Below are 24004 nucleotides of genomic sequence, written 5' to 3'. Positions count from 1 at the left end.
GCTTGATGTGTCTTCATCTTCATCAACCGATACTATTATAAACAATACAACCTAAGCTATACGTTAGGATGTGGTTACTTAAGAGATGCAAACGTTCAATTAATTACATAGCGCTTCTTTCACGTTTTCAGGCCGGTAGAAATGCTAAATTCAAAGACAAAAAGAAGAGATCCCGAATCTAGCTGTAAAATTAGACAAAAAGAAAAAAAAGTCTAAAAATGCATACCAAGTTTGAATCGCACGGCTTCGATATAGATTGTTGGTTATTTATCGTAATTATTATTAATAAATAAATTCATCCATTTAGTTTGATTTAATCTTTATCATCTCGTCTTAATGCAAACAATAATAATGTACACAATTACTCGACTCGATGTCCAAAACGGTGACAGGTAGTGACTTCTATAATTGAAACTACAATTTTGTACATTGAACACGCTTGAAAATCTTTATCATGTCAATCTTTCGCATGTCGATACGCGAGATAGGCTAAATCTCGGTGTATAGTCACAGTTAAGGTAAATAATTAAAAAAAAAAAAAAAGAATAATTAGCTTATGGTAACAAAGAAAAAAGAAATGGCGAATCATTTTACAGATTTATCTACGAAGAATTAAATGCACAGTTACTGGCTCATCGACTAGATCGCACGCTAGTTACAGTGGATTAATTTTGTTTTTAATTTTTGTTGTATTCTTCCGAAACTTGGATGCTACTCGATGACACACATACAAGAAAATATAGTGAAAAAATCATGTAGGGAAGAGCCCGTGTAAAATATTGAAAGTCTATATATATAAATAAATAAATAAATGAACATATATATATATGTGTGTGTGTGTGTATGAATATGTATATATATGTATACATATAATATATATACATACGTATATATATATGTATATATATAATTAAATTACGTATATTATAAATATATGCAGATTAATTTTAATAATAGCGTTTAATGAATAACATTGCTGCTGTTGTAAAGAGAGAAAAGGAAAATTGATTAGAGATGGAAAAAATATTAATTCTTTGAACACTGTAGTCGTTGTTTGCCTGACATTCATCGTCGTTACCATTACAAGACCACCACTTTCTTTTTCTTTTACCTTATTACATCATGTTGCACTCTTTCGAAGCATCTAGTAAATAAAATGTAATAATTGTGTAAAGAAAGATTAATAAATTAATTTAATATGTATATATATGCATATATGTATGCGTATGTATGCGTGTGTGTGCATATGTATATACGTCAAATTGCAAAGAATATTTAATCGCGCTATACCGATTAAGCGAGTTTGGGAGACGTTTTATTAGTTGAGCCGTAAATCAGTTTTGCGTTTATTGGCTAACATTCGAGGCCAAGATGACTAAAGGTCGTAATATATTTCTATGAATATCATTGAAGATCAGGAAATAAAGAGAACCACTGTTTCGATACGGAATAGAAGTTTGTCAGAGCTACTCGTCATGTTTTAAGTAGCTGTTTCTCCTCGCCAAAAGCTACATTTTCTGCCGGTTTTACGGCAATCCTGAGATGGACCACTAACTGTTTGGTACTACGAAAGAAATGAAAAAATAATAATAATACTAATACTAATAATAATAATAATGATAATGATAATGATAATTCCATTCAAGCTACACTTTAAACGATCATGACGAAACTAGTACCAGCAGTGTATGCCCGACTATATACTTGAAGAAACAACAATAAATTTTAGTTTATTGTTACGATAATATTAATTTGTATTATTTTTAGTTCTCGGTATTATAGAACTACAGCAACAAATATTCGATTATACAAAATATATATAGACACATCTGTAACTTCGTTTCATCGTGGAATATATTACGATATCTCTTATGCGACGACGTATGATTTTAAATTATAAGAGTGATTAACTTAATACGAAATTCATCAATAATTGGTTAACATATAATCGTAGGAAGATGTGTTTTCTACATAATTCGATGCTTCTTCGTCCGACGTGCATATAAAATTTATTAAAACGACGAAGAGTTGTTTGACGTAATAAAATTTCGTATTAAAGTAAAATTCACATATTATGCAAGTTTAATTATATCGATATTCTTTGTACTCGAATAATCTCATTTTGTAACGTTTTTTACGTTTGTTATAATCGAGTCTGTTTTTTTGTTGTAGGTAGTGAATTATATGGAAATTAAAGTTACAGGTTAACGATGTAACATCGAGATGGTAGTTTTCATCGACAGATGTGACACTATCTCGTATCCGTCACGTTTGCAAATGCCTTCAATTTATATCGTTCCCAAAATAAAAAGAAAAGAGGGCTGGTGTAAGGGCAAATAATTTTGTCCATTCAAGGCCACGGTGCAACCATATTTTCGTTGCGCGAAAGCAACAAAAAGGAATGAATAACGGTGAAAAATATACTAAGACGACGTTTTAATATTGATATTCCTGAAAGTTGAAATGTTCCAAACTTCATAAGTGTCGTGTGTACTTACCTAGAGAAAACGAAAGGAGGTTAGGATGATGTCCGGTGATAGAAGTGACCTTAAACGGGCAAAGTTTTTCGCCAAACACGATCCAATTTAATCGAAGGAGTTTTCACGTACGGTACATGTTGATTCACTAACATGGGTCAATTCGAAATGTCGATTTTAATACACGCTATTCCTCGTTTCTACGAACCCTTGATATAAAACTCGATTTGTGAAACTCTCAGAGTTTGATGCATACAGCAGAATCGCGTTATATTGCTGCAGCTGACGGACGGTGTTCTCGAAAATAAAAATCTCCAAAATGGCGATATACTAAAGAAACCAAATCTCTTCGTCGAGTAGCATTCTTGTAAGTGGAAATGCAGTGAGAACAAAAATTTACCAGCCGGCGATATGACGCGATCCTACTGAACGTGACATTTCTTTTATGCGCGAATGTGCAAGTTCTTTTGTCGAAACGTTTCAGTCGTAAAATACAATAGCCAAACACCTAATTAATTTTTATTATATGACGCAAAGGAAGATAAACGCTTAAATCTCAAAGCAAAGATTTTATTCTAAACTATGCGATAATTATTCTAGACCGGGGTTGGGGAATCTTCGGCATAGAGGCCGCATGCAGCTTTTATACGTATGTTAGGCGATTATACATTCTCAAACAGCATTTGTTTTAATCGATTTAAATTATAGAATCATTACTTTCGAAGCACAGTAACAACTGCAAAACATACATATGCTTTAATTCGATAGTAGGTTAAATGACTAAAATGTATCCGTGAAACGACATGCGATCTTGGAATGCCAAAAGATTCTTCGCTCTTATTTCTAAACGTTGTACCCACCATCTTGGTCAACCTTGGAAACATACACGTGGATACGTCACGTTTATACGTTTAGCTGAAATCGTAGGCTTAAGATCTTGAACAGCACATCGCATCCCTTTTCAACTTCGATACGAAAATTGTATATGTATATAAAAAAAATGGCGAAAAAGTAGTCCGTTTTTGTGCCGTTTCACGTACACTTTTCCAGTTAGTCCAGTGAAAAGGAATGTTAAGTGTGCGTCGCGCGTTACGTCTGGAAACCCGACGAAGATGAACCTTGGAGATTTTTAGAGGGGAAATTTTAAAAACGGACGCTACAACAATCGATCGAATTTTTATAAGCTTTTTACTTTTGCACCGCTAGCAATTCTGTCCGTACTACTTTGTCGCGTTTACGCATGTTTTACCTCCGCGTAAGGTAAGAAGTAAAATCGACGGAACAGCAGAGGATAACGTCGCAGACGACCAATATTTAAGACATTTCTACTATTTTCCTATGACATAGAAATTATGTTAGAAACGAATCCAATACGACAAACTGAAAGACAGACGGGGAATAAGATCAAAGTATTTCAGCGAACGAAAAACAGTGGGAATACGAGTGATGTAACTGTAATTTCAGGACTTACGATACCCAGAAAAACCAGAGAAACTATAGTCAGGCCACGCGTACTGTCTCTTGCGTGATCTTTATTCGAAATGAAATCTTGCACGGAATTTTGTTTCTCTTGTAACTTTCACGTGCTTTAAACGAGATTGTTAAGAACCTGCTTAGAACGATTGCTAGGACATCCTCTTCAGAAGTATTCTTTACTAATTTGTCTGACAGAATTGACCATCAGTTTTTCACATTTCATAAAAAGATATTGTTGGAACGTTCGACGGTGCTCGGGTTCGATTGGAATGGAACGAACAGACACACTTTGTATCTCATAGCACCCGTTGTCCACAGCAGATCGTCGGCAAATTCTCTCAATAAAATTAAATTTCATCGTAAAATTTGTTGAATGACGAGCAAGTTCCAGGAGGCTTGATATTTCAACGAGATTATTCATCCAAAAATCAAATTCCGTCGGAAGAATAGCACCTAACCATTCTACACGATCCTCTTCTCCGAATGTATTGCTCTCTATTAGAGATTTCCTTTTCTTGGTTCAGACGCGAGACAAAACACAGTTAAAGAATGCAAAAGAGGGGGCAGTGTGCTAAGTACAGACGCGAAGGAAGAATCGGAGGTGAGAGATACAAGACAAGAGGAGGAACGCTATGAAAAGGAAGAGCAAAGGAACAAGGAAAAGGAGGGAGCAGGTGGACAAATAAGAGAAACCTATTTAACCACTTGCAGTGAAGAGAAACATCATAGTACTGTAACGAGAAACCGATGAAAACACGGCATCGTCTCTATGGAGTAAGTGCTTGCCCCTTTCGGTATGACCATGGACTATAGTCGTCTACTTGAGTCTGTGAGATGAGTATATTCGACAGCTGTTAGGTGCTTATTCAAGTTCGCGCGTCGACTATGATTAATAGTCCGTCTCTAGCCGACTATAGTTTGTTCTCGTGAATTCGCGTATCGACTATAGTCGCCTGTTTGAAGTTTCTATGTTCGTTATAATCGCCTCGCTTAAACCAACCGCGTATAACTATTCGCCTAAGTTTCTGCGTCAAGTATAGATGGTGCGTGGACTATAGTGGTACTTACCTACGTTCGTTATCGACTATAGTCGCTTACCTACATATAACCATCTGTCGATTATAGTCGGTGATCGTAAGTAGATTGTTCGAGTCTACGCATCGGTTATAGTTGACGATAAGCGGTTGACTATAATGTTTTACCCAAGATTGGTTTACCCTGTTAACTGCAGTCTAGGGTCTTGGAGCGCTTACCTTAGACTACAGGTCGACTGTAGTCGATTATCGCTATACGTTATCTTGAGCCAGAAATAGAATATAGTCAACGACTACTAAACGCTTGTACATGTTGATTCGTTGACCATAGTCGTGACCACTGTTCAGTGTTTACTTAATCCCGCGTGCCAACTATCATCAACAGCGACCAAGCGAACACTTAATTCGCACACCGACTATAGTCGATGGTTGCGAACCAACACACCATCGACGCATATAACTGTTCGGTAAATTTGGGAAATACTATTACCATTCCCCGATACGTATAATAACATCATTTGTAATACACACGTACACTCACACACTCTTTATGCGAGGTAACAAACGAGACGTCCATTATTTACGATTAATCATCGACGGCACATTCGCTAACTATACACGCTAATACCGAAAGGGTTGCCGTTACTCACGACTGTAAGATACTAGGGAAAATTGTGTTAATATACATAGTAATACGTAAAGAGGATATCTACGACACAGTTAAAAAGAAAGATTTAAAAAAAAAGAAATACACAGAGAGTGGAGTAGATTTAGTTACTATCGTGAACACACACCTATAAGATAACACACGCTGAATCTAAAGAAGTGAGGAGAAAAGAAAGAGAACCGAACGTGTTTTTCCTGTGTGTACTCGTGTACGAGTGACTGCGTGTGAACGAGAAGTAGCGCCTGATGCATGTGAGAAAGAAAATCGCCTTCGGACTCGTTTGCGATAGCCAGAGAAAGACAGAACGATAAAAAAAAAAAACAAAACTGAAACATGTACACACATATATATGTATGTAATGTATAAATACAGAGCACATATATATGAATATGTATATGTATGTATAGATAATTACGGCGACACTATACGCGATTACACAAGTAGCGAACTATTATTACAATTGCTATGTTTACGATTATCACCGATTATTCGAATTATTAACGATGTTCTATAAACCCTAAATGACTATGATGAATACGATGATACTTATATATCGTTGCGTTTCGCTACGTTCACTTCTCGGATGTGTTTAGTTTTACACGGTCACACACGTAGTCGATATGGTAACGTAGAATATTAATGGATATGTGTTTAAGCGAGGATCGACCGTTTCCGTTCGTGGGGCTCTATATGATAATATTATTATTGTACATTTTGTGGTTTATTTAACAATAAAACGATAATGTTAACGGACTGCGATTTAATTACCGACGATCCGCCGTACAGTGGTTAGACAGGAAGAGCAAGAAGTAAGTATGCACAAGTGAATGAACTCTAAAAAGACGTTTATTTGAGAAAGTATAAATGGTAAATATAGACACGTGTTATCTCGTGTAACGCGAGATCGTCGAGGCTTTTATCGCTCTGTTTATGCCAGAGTCCTAGTTAATAATCCTCCTAGCTTTGTAAATGGAAACCATGTCCTTTAAAAAAGAGTATTTCGCTGTTTCGCCGGTGCTGTAACTACCTGTGGCCTTGGTGCGCCTTAACACCTTTGCTCAAGTTAACTCGTCTAATCGAAAATTGCCGTTTACTTAAAAACTTGTCGATGTGCACGCAGTAACCATAATATTTTTACGATCTGGATACCTTAATCAATTAAAGCAGTAACCAATCGATCAATTCTTTCGCTTCCCCGTGGATGAACATTTTCTAAACGCGTAATTAAAAATTTTCGCGATAAAGTAGCGGCAACGGTGATCAGCCAAGGAGGACCTTCCTTATCATTGCACCGCTAACTACTTCGTCCCCGTCCCGCGATTCTATGCATTTTCTACTACAGAGGTACTGTAACAAAGGCAGACGGTATTTACCACAGAAATCGACGAATTTTACGTGCTCCACTCGGTTGTTGAAGAATACACCTGCAAAGGATGATACTATTTGTTGATGCTTTCTGCACACAACCATAAGATCTCTACGTACGCTTACACGTTCGCAAAGTCAGTGAAGTTACTGCTACATCGACAGTAGAATTTGATCTTTAAACATAGTTGCTGACCTTTACACTTTGGATTGACGCAGCAATGTCCACAGTTCAGATACTCCACCAGATTTCGCGGTATGCACTTTTCATCGTACCGAATGTCAATAGTCTTAATTACTCTGGCAGCGAGCTCTAAGAGCGACGGAGGATTATGCGTCATGTCTGATACGAATCTGACTACGAGCGGGTTGTCCCTTAACGATAACTTAAACCAGAGCATTACATTATTATAACTATAAATTTAGAAGTTAAATGCTATGAAATGTCTCTGCAGCCTTTGCTAACTAGAACGTTTGCATTTTTATATCCGTTTTCTCTAAATAGTATAGGGTATTACCTCGGTTAAACACTTTAACGTGATAATTTCAGTTGGTAGCGTTCTCAGCCTGTTCTTGTGAAGCAACAACGATTTCAAGTTGGCTAGATTTGCTATGGTGCTAGGTAAACTTTCCAACATGTTATCGCAAAGTACCAACGCCTGCAATGATTTCAGTTGGCCCAACGTCGTTGGTACTTCTGTTAATCGGTTGCCTCCCATCGATAGCACATGCAGTCTAAAAGAAATCGCAAAACCGTTCGAAATTAGATATCCTGCAAAGCGTAAAATCTTGAAATGAAATTTCTATTAAATATTCATACTCTGTACCTTTGCAGCTTCCAAATATCCTTGCTGATTTCGGTAATATAATTTCCTCCTAAATATAAATATTTTAGCTCCGTGAGCTCGAGAACCTGCTCAGGAAAATCAATCAGTCTATTCCCGCTGAGATTCAGTTCACGCAGCCCTATCAAGTTCTCGAAACTCTTTGGTAGAGAGTCGTTCGTCAAATTGTTATGCTTTACTATCAGACATGACAGAGGACAGTCTCCAAGAAATTCTGGCAATCGATGCAAATTACAGTTCGATATGTCCAACGAGTTCAAGTTGGTAAATCTGACGATGCTCGATGGGATGCTGTTTAAACGATTTTGATGAAGCAACAAAGTGTCCACGTGCTCCGGACATTTTGCAGAGACAAAATGTTCGTTCAGCATTTGGGTATCGAGCATCAAATAAGACAAGTCCAATGTCTTTGCATTGGAGTCCGAATCACTGGAGTCCGACGTATAATTCTCCATGGATATCAGAAATTAACAATGACGATAGAACAAGTTTTTGACGGTTCGTTACCTAAAATAATATTAACGTGTTGGCGTCTTGATTTTATCTAGCATAATTGAATTGCATTTATTTTCGCGTTGCATATGCGTATAGCATAATTTTCTTATCTTGCACGCATAAACATTGTGCGTCAATAACGATTGCGAAAAAACTTTTAATTACAATCAACGCCTACTGTCTCTAATGTGTAAGTCATGTTTTAGCAAGTCACTGTTTGTTTGAATAATCTTATAATTACGTAAAATAAAAGAAACAAGAAAAATGAGCATATTTGTTGGCAATAGCCAAATTGTGTCAACTAATACAACTGACGTATCGAGCCAAGAAAAATGTGTAATCGTTTTTACAACAACGACTTGCTATTTCATTCCTTAAATGAAGCAATCGATGTCGAGGTATTAGCTAAATGCAAAATAATTCTTGCGTCCCTGATATTGTATTAATTCTCCTGGATCGTGTGAAAGTTAAGTTAGAAGTTCACCCGATAACGCATATCGTATAATTCTTCGTGCACTTGGCAATAGACAAAATAATATTTAACTGTAAGCAAACGGTTAGGAGGAATATCTACTATTTGATGAAACAGCTCGTAAAGATAGGATACAAGCAGTGTTGTGGTTTAATGATTTACAGTTATGTAATTACAAGCCATTTACTTTTTAGAAGAAATCGTGGCAAGTGAAATCGGATTACATTTTATTTAGCAATAAGCGTACATACGAGACGCACGATAATCGCTAACGGAGTCTATTATAGAAAAAAATAAACGTTGTTTGTATTCCTATTAAGTTACAAGGAAATAATGTGTAATAATTCGCGTGTTCGACCTTATTATATTATGATACATGAGCTATATTTATGTATCTTTGTATCTATGCCACAACTATTACGACTCAGCCTTCACACGTGTATTATTATACATATACACAAATATACACGTATATGTATTTTTACAATTATACACGCTTAATGGTACCGACCAGATAAGTTCGTAAAACTGATAACATTGATGAAATTAATAGTAACTAAACAAGCGGTAGTCGAACTATATTTCAGACTAAAGTAGCACAGTTCAAACGAAGTTATATAAAGAAACATTTTATCTTATTTTTATCTCCCTCTTGACTTCAAAGAATTCATGTATACAAAGAAAAGTAATATAATGTAGGTATGTAATATTTAGAATAATGCCTTTTCACGAAAATAACAATTTTACATGTACCGAGAAAATTATCTAATTTGTTATCGTACTGCGTATTCATAAAGCATCTCTAGATTTTAATATTGCAATCGATAACGCATTTTTAAAATCTTATTCATGGTCATGTCACTGGAATAACGGAAGTTACTTTTCTCACATCGGTACGCATGTGAAATAAAGAGTTAAAACGGATATTTTTCGCAGAAGTAAGTGTTTGCAATCGTATGTAAAAAAAAAAAAAGATAATAACCGTATTTATTTCATATGCAAAGTATCGTGCGTTCTGTGAAATCGGTCAACTTTTGTCAAACTTTAATTTCATACGTCACTTCCGGTCACTGGCAAGAGGCCATTAGCCAGGCAATCAACAAAGTCGTCGTTCGTTCAAGATTATCGTTAAAAATCGTCGTAAAATTAAGTTTATCAAATATTTAAGACATGTACTACAGCATCACCATGGGTCATCGACTTACCTTGTTGGTAATTCCGTTTCTTCTTATTACTTGTCGAAAAGCTTTCCCCCTCCTTTTATTGTTGGTCTGGCTTTGGTCATGGAGTCCTATGCAATCAGAATCTCGTGGCACGTTCGTTCACTGTTCGCGAGAAAAGTGGGACGCACGATCAGACCGAGATGTACGACCGCAGAGATCGAGATTGAACAATATCTGGTTTTATCAGTTCCATTTATAAGTCGATTTAATAGCACATGTCATCGTGGGAAAACGTAAATTTCCACTTGGGAGAATGTGCACGCGCTAAAAAACAGCGTCTTAAATAGTCGTTTGACGCGACACAAAATTAAAGAGAAGAATAAAACAAGTTGCAAGAAACGCTTGGAAACACTTGTTCGTTTTTATTTTACGGCGGATCGTTAAAGAACATGCATCAATCGTGCGTAGTTAATATTTAATCAAAAAGAACTTGAAACTATATTATTTCCAAAGTTTCCACTTTATTTGTACACGAAGTTTCTAGATCCAGTGACACAGATTCGTGCCACACGAGGGGAAATTCACTAGTTTTTACACCACCAAAACGCCAATCCAAAGAAGGGGTCTTGTTTAATGTCGGAATTGGTGACTTTCCCCTCACATATCACGAATCTGTGTAGCCAAGATGCAGTGTTATCGGTCTGCTGTCTGGTAATATTATGCAGAACATTAAATTTTTCTTAAGCTATTTTACAAATGCACATACAAACAGTTGGTCATTATGAAATTCACGAGTTAAAAGTTACTATTTACGGAGTTACAAAATATACTTTGAGGTTAGGAAAAACTACTGCACGTATGAATATAAAACATTATTGTAAAATACAAATGAATAGGAACGAAACGTAAAACGATTATTAAAACGTTCACGTTATAGAAACTTTGTACGTATTTATTTTCATTCGTTCATGTGCTGATTTAACATTTAAACTTATTTAAATGGAATTCTTTAAAAAATATACATACATACTTATATCTTTGTCAAATAAAATGCTTCTGTTCACACCATACAATTTTGAGTCTAAACAAATTGATTGCTACAAGTTTTTTGAAACAGAAGAGTATGCAAGAATATTCTACTTAGTAATCTTATTAATACTTTCTAAAAAGGGTATAAAAGGGAATCAGTAAAATCTTGTTTGTCAATGAGAAGTAATAAGAAAAGGAATGATAAATTCAGAGCTTGTTCAACTAATGAGCCATCGACTCCATGATCATAGAATTATGCCACAATGAAAGATCTTAATATAAATTTTTAGAGCATAATTATAAATCTTGTATGATTACTACTGGCAAATATTTAGCATTGTACAAAGTAAAACAGGGTTCAATTACAAAGGCAAACAAAGTGCATATTCTAAATGTATATGAAACAATCAAAGAAATATATATATCCAGCATTGAATGTTTTCATAGTCAATTTTTGTATTATAGGGTTGGGTAAAATTAGTAAATGAAAAGAATCAATATTATAAAACTCTTTGAAACATACAAATCTATGTATGTATCCTTTATTAGTCAGAACTTGTACTGAAGTATTTAATTGTTTCTTTTGAAAAGGATGCAAGATTTGATTTACGTGTATTATAGTTACTTGAATTATTTAAAAGAGAAACAAAAATTTAACGAAAGAATTGAGAAATTTCTAGCTTGCAACAAAGTTGGTTAGGAAGCTATACAAATTTTCGACTCACAGACAACTAAAAATAAAACTAAACGTGTGTGAGCCGTAGATAACTTGCTACAAGTAAAAAACTACGTTGACTAATTAAAGTAAAATACAAATATTAAATTGTTTAATTATTTTTATAGTCGAAGGTTCTAGAAGTTTTCATTGGGAAGCTTACAGCCTATTAGGCTAGCTTTCGAGTGCCTAGAAAAATACCGAATCTACATAATAGGTCTTTTAATATATACATAATTATTTTTCTAAATATTTAATCTCAATTCGAAACATATGATCTGGTCTCGTCTGTAGTTTAGTACCCCTCGAGCCCTCTGTAGTTTAAATTATGAAACAGAAAGTTTCGTTGAGTTTCCAATCTAGTTTAGTTCGTGGTCATTGCATGCAAAATCGTAGTACTCGAGTAGACTGTGCGATGGCGGCATAGGTACGAATAGTGCCAAGACCGATATAATTTGTGTCATACATTCCAGTTATGTAGTGCTTTTCGTTGCAACAGGTGTTACGGACCGATGAATTTTCGCATAAGTTTTTAATAGCACGTTGTCGCGCGTGTGCATGTGTGTATACGCGTTAGTAAAATATTTCTGATAAATCTGACACAGCTACCGTCCGTTTCGAAATCGTATTCTATTGTCCTTCGAAAGTGCGTGTGCTCAGGAAGTGATTTATGCAGCATAAAACGCACCGTATTCGGGTAAACGAAGCAATGTAGTAGTACCGAGGCGAGTATTATTTATCCTTTATACCGTATCGAAAATTGGTATTCCCTGCATTACTCGAAATTGATGTTCTATTCTTCGACACGAAGGTACTCAGGTTATTTGCGTATTTGATGTTAATCATCGACACGTGCGTGAATAGCAATGCGATTTAATTGTCGTTCTTTGAACGTGAATCAGAACGTTTGTCATTTATCCTGAAAAATAAATACTTGTCATGGAACACGATCGAACGTGTTTTCTATGTTTTTAATGGTAATGACAAAGACTTTTTGCGAGTATCGTGAAACGAATTACGAGTATCTGTCCATATTTTCGCGATTAAAGTACTCGTATCTCGGCGGTACGCCCGCCATTGATGATTCTGTCGTTTGACAGTTAAAATTTGAAACGCGCGAACTTGTCACAGTATACGTACAGTATCAATGGCATTATCAGGTCGCTGTAAGCTTATCGCGCGTATTTATTTTACAAACGTACATCGTAAACAACGTGTATCGTACACAAAGGACGTTTTATCGAACGAGGCCCAAGAATGTTTAAATCGTACCAAATAGAACCATTCGAATGGAAGATGTTGGTAAAATATTAGCAGAAATCGTGGGAAATTCGAATGTGCTTAAATCGTTGAAATATCGATGTTATCTTATCGTCAATACAGCAGAATTAATTACGGTCGTTCGTTCGAGCAAGTAGGCGGATTACCGAGAAACGAGTCAGGTTCGTTACGAGTTTCTCGAAACGTATTCTGTTCTATTTCGACGTTCCGATTTCGCGTAAAGTGACTCCATAATAAATTTCTGGAGTCTCAGAATGTTTCTATCGCACAGAGAGCAATTCTTAGAAAGTTACACGTCGTAATAAGTGCATCGAAATAGTACGTGGTACTTGTATTTGTCACTGCGAAACATTTATTTTAATGCCTTCGATATTCAGCGAGGTTTGGAGAAATATCAGTGTCGATACGGCTATATTAGGTTTCCACGATTAACTCTACGATTATTTTATTTATACGGATATCAGACGTCGATAATTAAAACAATGTCGATAATCTTTCTAACGTTGCAAAAGTGAACGGCCTGGCATTCGCACGCGTTCGAAGGAAACCCGTTTCTATACGTGGGTGGTGGAAAAAAGGTTGGAACCTACGCGAGTTTCACGTATTTGGCGTGTTTCAGCGATCGAACGTCTCGTAGTCTTTACAGGGCGATTGAAAAATGGCGAGACAAAATTTACATATCTGTACTTTGAAAAATTAGTTTCTCGATGTTTGAAGTCATTCGAAAATGGGAGTCCTCCAGCTACAATAGTGCAACTGTTGTTGCTAACATAAGATAGAAAAGATAGCACGGTATAGATGTCAACGACTCAGGTAGGTCGGATAAGATGTATCTTATCGAGATGTGTGCCCAGTGATGTTGATCTTGTTCATTCACGGATTTATCTTAACTTTTTTCCAAGGATTTTTCAGCAACCACCATCTTCCCCATGCTCCTCTTATCTCCGGGAAATGAACAATTACACGTTACACGTTTGAAGAGAAGAAAGGGAAAAGAACAGCATCGCATATTTGAAGAAAATTGGGAACTACGCTAAAACGATAACTCTGATACGTTAAGGTTATTTGCTTTATTCGTTTTTCTCTGTTCTCGCGAACGATTTGCAACGTTATTCGTATCAATGTATGTTTTCCTATTCGATTTAAAGCGACAGTTCGGAAAGTTGACGATCGTGCGAACTTATCGCTAACGAAGCGTGTCGAAAGCGGCCAAAGGGTGACCGTATAATGCCGGACGTATAGTAGAACGATAAAATACGGTTATAAAAATAAGTGGCAGGACGATATGTACGGCGAGCGAGGCTTTAAGTACCGTTTCGAAGGATTGCTGACGCGCAACGAACTATACATACGTAAGTACCTCCATAGTTGCTCGCAAATTCAAACGATTCCATAGAGTTTGATAAATTTTTATCGTCATTCGTTTTCTAACGAGTTTAAAGGGAGAAGCCTCCCCTTTGCGACGACCCCTTAATAATCGATGTACAATTTTTATCGTCGTCGCGTTTCGAGAAAATGTATGTTATTCGTGGGAGATTTACCAAAGAGCAGACGATGGGTTTTCTCTCGTTGGTTCGTGTATGGGGTATACGCCTATGGTGGTCCACGCGCCTAAAATCGATTCAGAGAGACACAGACAGGGCATAGACCTCCGTCCGCAGGGTAGATTCGTCGTAACTTTCAAACATTTTCCTCTCTCGTTTAACCTTTTCCTCGTGATTTGCAAAAATCGAAGAAGACCCCGAGGAAAGCGTTCAACGATACAACCGACTTTGAATTTTTTTGATGGAACCTTCGGTACGATTCTTACTGCTTGCTTGAGTCGAATGAGCGGACCTTGACATTTGTCCTGCTTTCGTTTTCTCTTTGTTTTAACGACGAGCAACGTCGAAATAAATATACTTCGTAACGTTCGAGCGCCAATGATTTAGATCTATATTACGTATTCGTATTTCGAAGGAAGGGAAATTGTCGTGCCTTTACTCGAACGAAAACCATCGCGCAAATTAATTCCCAAAGCGTTCTCTCGGTCGTTGGAAGTTTCGTGTATCCAGTCGGGATTGCCAGCAAACTAGTTCCCCAGCTTCTTTCACCCTCCGTTCTGCCGAATTGTCCAGAGGGAGGTGTCGTTTCAAAAACCAACGACGATGAACACGGGGAAGCCGCGTCACCGAAATTTCCACCTTCCTCTCTCTCTCTCTCTTTTAATTTTACGATAGCTAGTAATCGCCTCGCAGCTAAATTATTATGGGGGACATTTAGCTCCGAGCCACTGCCGCCGGAGTTTCGAGAATGATCTCTGGCGTCTTTATGGCAGTTAGGTTTATTAGACGTTGTTTTCACGGGGAACTTGGTCCATTCCTAACACCGTTCGAGCGACCCTTTGCTCTCGAGACTAACGCTAAACGCACATTGTAACGTAGGATGACGAAGCGCAGCATTTCATACGAGTCATATACAGGGTGTTCGACCAACCCTGGGAAAAATTTTAATGGGAGATTCTAGAAGCCAAAATAAGACGAAAATCAAGAATACCAATTTGTTGATGGACGCTTCGTTACAAAGTTATTAACGTTTAAAGTTCCGCCCATTCCGAATTTTTTTCTCCAAAATGCGTAGGATTTTGGGGGTACGTGTAATGACCAAAAATTATTGTAATTGACCCCCACAACCGAAAATAATTTTTCCAAAACGATTTGAAATTTTTTTTTTTCCGTTGAAAAAATTCACACTTTCTCGAATTTTTTTCTCCAAAATGCGTAGGATTTTGGGGGTACGTGTAATGACCAAAAATTATTGTAATTGACCCCCACAACTGAAAATAATTTTTCCAAAACGATTTGAAATTTTTTTTTCCGTCGAAAAAATTCACATTCACGAATTTTTTTCTCGAAACTGAGTAGGATTTCGGGGGTATGTCTAATGACCAAAAATGCTTGTAATTGACCCCCGCAACCGAAAATAATTTTTCCAAAACGATTCAAAAAAATTTTTTTTCGCCGAAAAATTGAGGCACCTTCTCGAATTTGTTTCTTGGAAATGCGTAGGATTTTTGGGGTATGTGTAATGACCAAAAATTATTGTAATTGACCCCCACAACTGAAAATAATTTTTCCAAAACGATTTGAAATTTTTTTTTCCGTAGAAAAATTTCACACCTTCTCGAATTTTTTTCTCCAAAATGCGTAGGATTTTGGGGATATGTGTAATGACCAAAAATTATTGTAATTGACCCCCACAACCGAAAATAATTTTTCCAAAACGATTTGAAATTTTTTTTTTCCGTCGAAAAAATTCACATTCACGAATTTTTTTCTCGAAACTGAGTAGGATTTTGGGGGTATGTCTAATGACCAAAAATGCTTGTAATTGACCCCCGCAACCGAAAATAATTTTTCCAAAACGATTTGAAATTTTTTTTTTCCGTCGAAAAAATTCACACTTTCTCGAATTTTTTTCTTGAAAATGCGTAGGATTTCGGGGGTATGTGTAATGACCAAAAATTATTGTAATTGACCCCCACAACTGAAAATAATTTTTCCAAAACGATTTGAAATTTTTTTTTTCCGTCGAAAAATTTCACACTTCTCGAATTTTTTTCTCCAAAATGCGTAGGATTTTGGGGGTATGTGTAATGACCAAAAATGCTTGTAATTGACCCCCGCAACCGAAAATAATTTTTCCAAAACGATTTGAAATTTTTTTTTTCCGTCGAAAAAATTCACACTTTCTCGAATTTTTTTCTCGAAACTGAGTAGGATTTCGGGGGTATGTCTGTTGACCAAAAATGATTGTAATTGACCCCTGCAACTAAAAATAATTTTTCCAAGACGATTCGAAAGTCTTTTTTTTTACCCAAAAATTTCAGAACCTACCCGATTTTTTTTCTCGAAAATGGATAGGATTTCGGAGGTATGTCTATTCACCAAAAATGATTGTAATCGACCCCCACGACCGAAAATAATTTTTCCAGAACAATTTGAAACGTTTTAATTTAATTGTCAATAACTATTTAACGAAGTCTCAGTCAAGAAATTGATATTCTTGATTTTCGTCTTATTTTGACCTCAAGAATCTCCCTTTAAAATGTGGCCAAACACCCTGTATAAACAGGCGTGTAAAATTCATTTCGACAGGAGGGCTGTAATTATTTTTAAATTCATGTTCGAACGAGTCGTTCAAGATTAATCCGAGATATAAATGCAATTAGCTGTCCAGTCGGTGATACGTGGCCGCAGATTGTCAAATTGACAAGCCTGACGACAAAAGATAGAATCGACAAGAATATAAGAGCCCGTGATATCGTATGTCGATCTCGAGACGAACGATACAACGCATATATAAACGTGTCGTTGCTATCTAACGCGCGTTTAAAGAGGAACCTTGTCGACGAAGAAACGGGGAGAAAACGAGGGAAAGAAACGAGTCGAGTCGTACACATAGAATTCCAGCCAGCCAGGTCGTTGTTATTTCTAGTTCATTACCACGTCAGAGTTTGTATCGCTGTTCAGTCCCATAGTAAATAATGCAGTACGACACCTGGTACACCCTGTACATCATGCTGCGTATGCACAGAAGCGTCGTGTACACACGTGCGGGACCGAGCGTAATGTATATGCATAATGTATAGGGCTGGTGTGTAGAGGCGAAATACCTTGGTTGGCGCGACGTTCTATATCACGTAAGCCGTGCTTCTGACTACGTCCCACTGTGCTCTGTACATCAGACTTTCTTTTTCGCGTGTACATCTACGTGTACGCACTGTGTTCCACCGCGACGTTGAGTACGTCGGGAATAATGGAAAGAATTCTGGCAGCCACCAAGACGGTCCCTTGGAAGGGCACACGTAGATACATGCGTGGTGGTTCTCCGTCGACCCTCGCTCGACTCGACTCGCATTAATCCTACTTCTTTTCCGCTCGACAACGCAGACGTATTCGTTAAAGGCAGCCCTAGCGCTGCTCGCCATTACCATTGCAATTAAATATATAAGGGTTGTAATTACTCTGTAAGATACGTATAATAGCTAGATTTTTCCTGGTAAATTTGTAGTGAAAATAGGTGGTGGAATAGAAAAACAATTTGATAGTAGAAACACTTGGAAGGCACGTCTACACGGTTTGAAAGAATCATACAGAATGAGGAAGGTCAGTGACGAGACCCAATCGGTCCTATTCTTTGTCTAAACAAGCCAAGGAACGGACACAGCTGCACCCTCTTGTTCGTATCTCGAAATGCAACACACGCGTCGATGGTTTTTGTCAAGAAAAGGAAACTTCCTCTTTTGGGAGAGAAAACCCAACAATTTGTTGTGTTTTTCGAGCGTAATTACGCGTTCATTGACACCGCGAACGCTTGAATAGCAAAGACCTATCGTTCGTATCGTTCTTCGGGTTTGTAACTTGCCGGTTTCGGTGCTGGAATTCGAGCTATGCTAATTTCATCGTGGAATTCCAGAATGTCGACGAGGTCCGGTTATTAACCGCACATTTACAGCCCGGTATCGGAACAATTGATACAAGACAAGAAAATATTTATAGTTTATTTTAATAAGCAAGTCGTTTGTAGAATTTGCTATTGTTTACTGTCAACGCGGTATCTATAGAGAGAAACGATTTACTTCGGAGGTCTTGCTTCGGCTGAATTATATTCGATAGATTCATATACATAAACGTGTATATTAAATGCACGTCTATCGTTTCCTGGTTTGAATACTCATTCATTATCGTTCCCCACGCGCAACAAGTTATAGAAATATCAAATGCTCGTTGCAAGAGAACGAGTTAGACCGACTTATGCAACAGAATAACAAGGTTGAGAGATATCGAGCGATTTGGTAATATCGGTTATACTAGCACGATTTTTGATTAATATTTATTCCCACAAAGCTAGTATCAATGTTGTTACTAAAATTATGCATTGCAGTATATGGATATAAATGACAGATAATCGGATATCGATTTTCAATCGGGAAACTATAAATACTGGACGGGAGAGTCGCTCTTAAAGCGGCAAAGCATAACAGAGTACGTGTTATTTAATAAATGGTTATATTCGTAAGAGCTGCCAACTTATTTTTCTAATGTCTCTCTGCACACTGAACGTAAATTGCAATGAATTATTTCATACGTTAATTGTTTCAACCTTCAAAGGCAAATAAAAATGTGCATCCGTAGGTAGGCACGGACGAATTACGTAATTTCTTATCTATTTCCGCGCATTTCTAAAATAATACATGCGTGGAGGATACACCTAATTGAGCCAAAAATACTTTTACGAAAGGGATATTAATAAAATAAAACAATTACTGGGACGGTGTTAAAATTTTAGAGACGGAGTTTCAAATATTCCAATCCACATTTGGCAAACTTTTGGGCTACTACGCACTCGTCGGCGTCGGCAGCTGCAAAAGTAACAACACAAATAAACCTATTATTATTATAGTTTGTTCGATCGACTTACCATCGGTTGCACACTGATGTACGCTTTGATGAATGGCCTCTGTTTGGTCGCTCTTTTCTAAAACCTTATCTATCTCAGCGTGTATTTTATCCATGATTATGGTATTACCTTCCATCTAAAACGATATCAGCCAGTTTTTAATATTCAGTCGACCTTTTAAACTACCCTCGGAACTATTATAATTAACGAAGAATGACATTTTACGTACCATACCGATTTTCTGCATGAAACAAGCTTCGATGCAGCCACGCTTCCTCACTGCCTCGTCGGAATCGTCGGTCAACAAGCTCGGGACATCGGCTAATCGAAGGATTTAAAATACTTTGTAACCTCATCTCTGGTCTATTTACTTGCCTATTTATTTCTAATACTCACCGCGTGTCACACCCATTTTCGCAAGACACGTACTCCGTGGGTGTTCATCATCTGCACGAACTAACTGCAATAGAACTAATTGCAATTAACCGATTTTTATTCGATTGTCGAGGGTTCGACGAAGCGTATAAAATTGATCAGAGATGCGTAAAGTTTGTGCAAAAATGATCGATAGTATACCGTGTAAGTCACGAAGCACAAACAGCACAAGAAGATCGCGATGGTTCTCATAATGGTATCTTCCAAGATAGTCGAAAGTAAAATGAAATCGTGAATCAGGAACAGAGTGGCAGCAGAATGATCTTCGACAAGAATCGTTCGTTCAACTGACTAGGCAACGTTATGGCGCGTATTTATACATGGTAACCGCATAGGAAGTCAGAATGTTGGTCGACGGTGACAATGGATTTACGTAATTTTATTTCTCAGAAATATTACAAACATTTATTATCTTATACTGTACAAGGTAAATCGTGTATGTACAGATGATATTCTTCCGGTTTCACTAATTTAAGTAAACGTTTTCGGAACTATCTTCCTGTAGTTTCAAGTGCCTACCTTAACTATTTCTTGGATGTTCAGTGAAATTCTTACTTTTACGTATGTAACAGTATATTTTCTATTTACGTCCAACGGCGAGAGATTGAAAGAAAGCACGATCTTTCGTTACATATAAATAAAATTATTCGTTATGGACCGAAGGCGTCGCTCAATGCGACCATGCAAGTGAGAAATCGCAGGCCAACGTCGCATTCGCCGGTGATTCCTTTCACTGAAACAGAAAGACCAGCGTCAAAACTATTTCTATTTTATTCGTTTCGCCTATTTACCGTGCAATCGTTTAGTTGGCCGTGTTAAATTAAACAAAATAATTGGTGAAATATACAGAGTGTTCGGCTACACCTGAGAAAAATTTTAATGGGAGATTTTAGAGGCCAAAATAACTCGAAAATCAAGAATATAAATTTGTTGATTGAGGCTTCGTTAAAGAGTTATTAAAAAATTAAATTAAAAAATTTTGAAATCATTCACGGAAAAATTAGTTTTAGTTGCAGGGGTCAATTACAAGCATTTTTGATCATTAGACATACCCCCGAAATCCCCCTCAGTTTCGAGAAAAAAATTCCTTATCGAAAATCTAATTTCTGGCCAGAATGTCTGCCCGAATTTTCATGCGAATCTTTAAAACGTCATAACTTCTGAACGGATTGGACGATTTTAATGTTCAAAAAGCCAAACGACGCGTATTTTAGTGTAGAATATGTAGAAATTATAAAAATATTCGAAAAGTTGGTCCTTGACCCCGCAAAATGAAAAAAACAGCATAGAAATGGTCAAAACTTCAAACGACCATAACTCCTACAATAGTGAATATATTTCAATGAAACTTTTTTCTGAAGTAGAGCCCATGGGTACCTACAAAAAAGTATTAGACAACTTTTCTATGGGGCATCAAACAAAATTACTAGAAATAAAAAACGAATTTTTAAGAAAAATCGACAGGGGGTAGGTGCCTAAATTTTCCGGCGAAAAAAAAAATTTTAAATCGTTCTAAAAAAATTATTTTCGGTTGCAGGAGTCGATTACAATAATTTTTAGTCATTACACATACCCCCGAAATCCTACGCATTTTCGAGAAAAAAATTCGAGAAAGTGTGAATTTTTTCAACGGAAAAAAAAAATTTCAAATCGTTTTAGAAAAATTATTTTCAGTTGTGAGGATCAATTATAAGCATTTTTGGTGAATAAATACACCCCCGAAATCCTACGTACTTCCAGGAAAAAAATTCTTTACCGAAAATATACTGTGTGGCTGGAAATGATTCTATAACTTTTTAACGAAGCCTCAATCAACAAATTTGTATACCTGATTTTCGTCTTATTTTGGCCTCTAGGATCTCCCATTAAAATTTTTCCCAGGGGTGGCCAAACACCCTGTATGTATTATTCTCACTGATGTGAATTTTCGTACCTTGCTCGGCGCATTCGGTGATAATTGCATTAAGTGTCACTTTCACTTCAATCGGCATATCTACATCGTTAATCAGTTTACGTATAATCGGCAGTTGTAATCGATCACCTACCATCTAAAGGCAGTCCAACAGAAATTTAAAATTAGAAGTAGTCTGTTGCTACATTTTTTTCAAAGTTGTGATAAATTTGTTGTTAAAAATGTGAACTTACGGTGCCTTGTTTCTGTGCACAACAAACTATAGTGCAGACTCCTTTTTTTACATTTGTTCCTTGGTCCTCTAGTGCGTCAAATCCGAGGGATGCCGCCATCTGCAATTCCCATACATCATCTGTGAAATCGTTAAAAATTTTGATTAGCTTTTTTGAAGCTTGGTGATTAGTACGTTACATTTAATCGACATCTTTCTTACTCTCTACTGCTCCCGTTTTGTCGAAACATGCTATTACTTCATTTTTCTTAATGTCGAAAATAGTTGCTAAACCCTCGTACATGCGGTCTGGTTTGTCGTTTGTTGCACGAACGGTCGTCTAAAATGAGCAAGTGTTTCTTTTCTGACTTCAATTTTCAGAACGATCTCCTTTCGATCTCAAGGAAATAAATCTAGACCTCTAGAAGAAGATAAATCTAAAATCTAGAATCTAGATTTCCTTCCTGGTTATGATAATGTTCGTTAAAGTAATATTTTTCATTTCAAGTGACAAGAAATGGGAAAGAGTAAATCATCGAAATTTTTTTCTATTCTGCAAAAGATTATAGCCAATAAGAAAGATGACAGACGATGGTGTTGTTTGTTACATAATGAATTATTCCCGAGACTACTCGTTAATATCGTATCACAGTTTAGTAAATTATTCGAATCGATGGAGTCGTGGCTTGCATGGAAAAATTCAATACTTACACAAACGAGAACAATAACAATAGTAAATAATACACACTTCATGTTTCTGGTTTCTACGGATCGATCACTAAAACTGACAAATTATCACGCCATTTGTATACCAACCGTTTGTTTTATTGAAATAACATCGGTCGCTCGATCTCCTATATTTATATTGGAGCAAGTAGAGGTTAAAGATCCAAGATTATGCGACGGTGTTATGTTCGTGTAACGTAATATTCTCGATAAATGCAGCAAAAAATTAATTATTAAAAAAGTGTCGAGCATTGATTTTCCTTCCATTCTAGAAATCCACGCATTCTTGTTATTTTAATCTGTTTTGTACAACTGTAAAACTGAAGTTATAAGAACGGGGCTCGAATTCTCGGTATTGCTATACTAATTTAAATTATTTCATAAACATAAATCTGTTTTCCATTTGTTTGTACTGCAGCAACTAAATTTAGGGATTCAGAAGAGGCTAACAAATATTAGTCTAGGCACTTGGATTGAAACGTCGATGATGTTGACGTAACATTACGACAATTGTTTAACCATTTTTACGTTTGAACGTGAAAAAAATCGTGGGATTTTGTTCTCGAACTCGAGGATCGTTTAGCATTCCGTGGGTTTGTCGGCAGTTCCATCGGAAATGTAGCTGGCGTCTGTAATCGCTCGCAAAGCCGACCATTTGCAAAAGTGTCTCTCCTCTTTCCTGTGCGTCTGTTGGCGCGTAAGGTCGACCGTAACTTTATTCCATGGTGTATGCAAGGCAACTTGGACCATTACGGAGAGTACATTATACCACCTTACAACGTGAGTCGCTTACGCTAACGCGATCTCTGCTCGTCTTCTTGGCCGCGTTCAAGTCTAAATGCAACGTTTCGTAAAGCCTGTCATAACGTTCACAAGTTTCAGACTTACTCCGTTTTTCGGGTATTCCATAAACTAATAGGATAGTATTTGCTTGAACGCAACTAGAAACTTTTATTTTTTATATAGTCTGTCCAAACTGATCGAAACCTATAAAACATGCAGACCGGTTTAGCAAACATTACCGCAGGTATGCAGCGGGTGGTCGAAGCATTGTGCATCGGTTCGTTTCGCGTTAAAATTCATGGAGCGTCGGTGTCTCGAGTGCATTTTAATTATTCATATCGCGTTAACGTCGCTTTATTTATTTATTAGTCAACTGCGTTGCCCGCGAGGGCGATCGAAACTGTCAGCCTCCTTAATCTCGTTCATACTAACGAAAGTTGTACAACGATCGATGAGACTTTAGCTCGTCGCTTGCAG

The 24004-nt window shown here is 36.9% G+C and overlaps 6 protein-coding genes across 18 annotated transcripts in view; 2 read left to right on the top strand and 4 right to left on the bottom strand.

Moving 5' to 3' along the window:
- The window catches only part of LOC143341718 (glycogen synthase kinase-3 beta), a 35452-nt gene extending 29045 nt beyond the window's left edge, over positions 1–6407 (top strand). For all 11 annotated transcript variants that reach the window (XM_076764851.1, XM_076764847.1, XM_076764845.1 and 8 more), the window contains one exon: positions 4478–6407. In XM_076764851.1, the coding sequence (XP_076620966.1) occupies positions 4478–4704 (227 nt within the window). In that variant the 3' untranslated portion in view covers positions 4705–6407. The remainder of the gene's footprint in view (positions 1–4477) is intronic.
- LOC143341724 (uncharacterized) overlaps positions 1–24004 on the bottom strand; it is a 67586-nt gene that overhangs the window by 38877 nt on the left and 4705 nt on the right. The gene's annotated exons all lie outside the window — the stretch shown is intronic.
- LOC143341722 (leucine-rich repeat-containing protein 58) lies at positions 6483–10482 on the bottom strand. The gene is made up of 5 exons (XM_076764860.1): positions 10037–10482; positions 7847–8371; positions 7538–7754; positions 7216–7405; positions 6483–7078 (listed from the first exon to the last, which is right to left on the bottom strand). Exons 2-5 carry the CDS (start codon positions 8317–8319, stop codon positions 6915–6917), a joined length of 1044 nt encoding a protein of 347 aa, XP_076620975.1. The 5' UTR covers positions 8320–8371; positions 10037–10482; the 3' UTR covers positions 6483–6914.
- The window catches only part of Spri (Src homology 2 domain-containing protein sprint), a 93972-nt gene continuing 82198 nt past the window's right edge, over positions 12231–24004 (top strand). For both annotated transcript variants that reach the window (XM_076764819.1, XM_076764818.1), the window contains exons 1-3: positions 12231–13832; positions 13922–14079; positions 14168–14371. The gene's annotated coding sequence lies outside the window, so the exon portion shown is untranslated. The remainder of the gene's footprint in view (positions 13833–13921; positions 14080–14167; positions 14372–24004) is intronic.
- Positions 18893–20234, bottom strand: LOC143341688 (uncharacterized). Its single transcript, XM_076764718.1, has 5 exons — positions 20037–20234; positions 19857–19920; positions 19690–19781; positions 19482–19596; positions 18893–19422 (listed from the first exon to the last, which is right to left on the bottom strand). The coding sequence occupies exons 1-5, from the start codon at positions 20085–20087 to the stop codon at positions 19346–19348; spliced, it is 399 nt and encodes a 132-aa protein (XP_076620833.1). The 5' UTR covers positions 20088–20234; the 3' UTR covers positions 18893–19345.
- On the bottom strand, positions 20254–22874 carry LOC143341687 (uncharacterized). 2 transcript variants are annotated; one of them, XM_076764715.1, is made up of 5 exons: positions 22730–22874; positions 22241–22358; positions 22041–22159; positions 21829–21943; positions 20254–20628 (listed from the first exon to the last, which is right to left on the bottom strand). In XM_076764715.1, the coding sequence occupies exons 1-5, from the start codon at positions 22769–22771 to the stop codon at positions 20546–20548; spliced, it is 477 nt and encodes a 158-aa protein (XP_076620830.1). In that variant the 5' UTR covers positions 22772–22874; the 3' UTR covers positions 20254–20545. The 2 variants fall into 2 exon arrangements, with proteins under 2 accessions (XP_076620830.1, XP_076620831.1); XM_076764716.1 differs by having other exon boundaries at positions 22241–22439; positions 22730–22843.

This window comes from Colletes latitarsis, chromosome 5, assembly GCF_051014445.1.
Source record: "Colletes latitarsis isolate SP2378_abdomen chromosome 5, iyColLati1, whole genome shotgun sequence".
NCBI classification, from domain to species: Eukaryota; Metazoa; Arthropoda; class Insecta; order Hymenoptera; family Colletidae; genus Colletes; species Colletes latitarsis.
Note: the sequence above shows the minus strand (reverse complement) of the source record. Positions and strands in the feature narration are given on the sequence as shown.

Excerpts from the sequence above, each read along its gene's own strand:
- LOC143341722 (XM_076764860.1), bottom strand. The coding sequence starts at position 8,319 with ATGGAGAATTATACGTCGGACTCCAGTGATTCGGACTCCAATGCAAAG. Across the intron at positions 7,755-7,846 it reads GATATTTGGAAGCTGCAAAG|ACTGCATGTGCTATCGATGG; the intron begins GTACAGAGTATG and ends GATTTCTTTTAG. Across the intron at positions 7,079-7,215 it reads CGTCAATCCAAAGTGTAAAG|GTGTATTCTTCAACAACCGA; the intron begins GTCAGCAACTAT and ends CATCCTTTGCAG.
- LOC143341688 (XM_076764718.1), bottom strand. The coding sequence starts at position 20,087 with ATGAGAACCATCGCGATCTTCTTGTGCTGTTTGTGCTTCGTGACTTAC. Across the intron at positions 19,782-19,856 it reads GAAAATGGGTGTGACACGCG|CCGATGTCCCGAGCTTGTTG; the intron begins GTGAGTATTAGA and ends TCCTTCGATTAG. Across the intron at positions 19,597-19,689 it reads TCATGCAGAAAATCGGTATG|ATGGAAGGTAATACCATAAT; the intron begins GTACGTAAAATG and ends ATATCGTTTTAG.
- LOC143341687 (XM_076764715.1), bottom strand. The coding sequence starts at position 22,771 with ATGAAGTGTGTATTATTTACTATTGTTATTGTTCTCGTTTGT. Across the intron at positions 21,944-22,040 it reads GTGCACAGAAACAAGGCACC|ATGGTAGGTGATCGATTACA; the intron begins GTAAGTTCACAT and ends GACTGCCTTTAG. Across the intron at positions 20,629-21,828 it reads CACCGAATGCGCCGAGCAAG|TGAAAGGAATCACCGGCGAA; the intron begins GTACGAAAATTC and ends TTTCTGTTTCAG.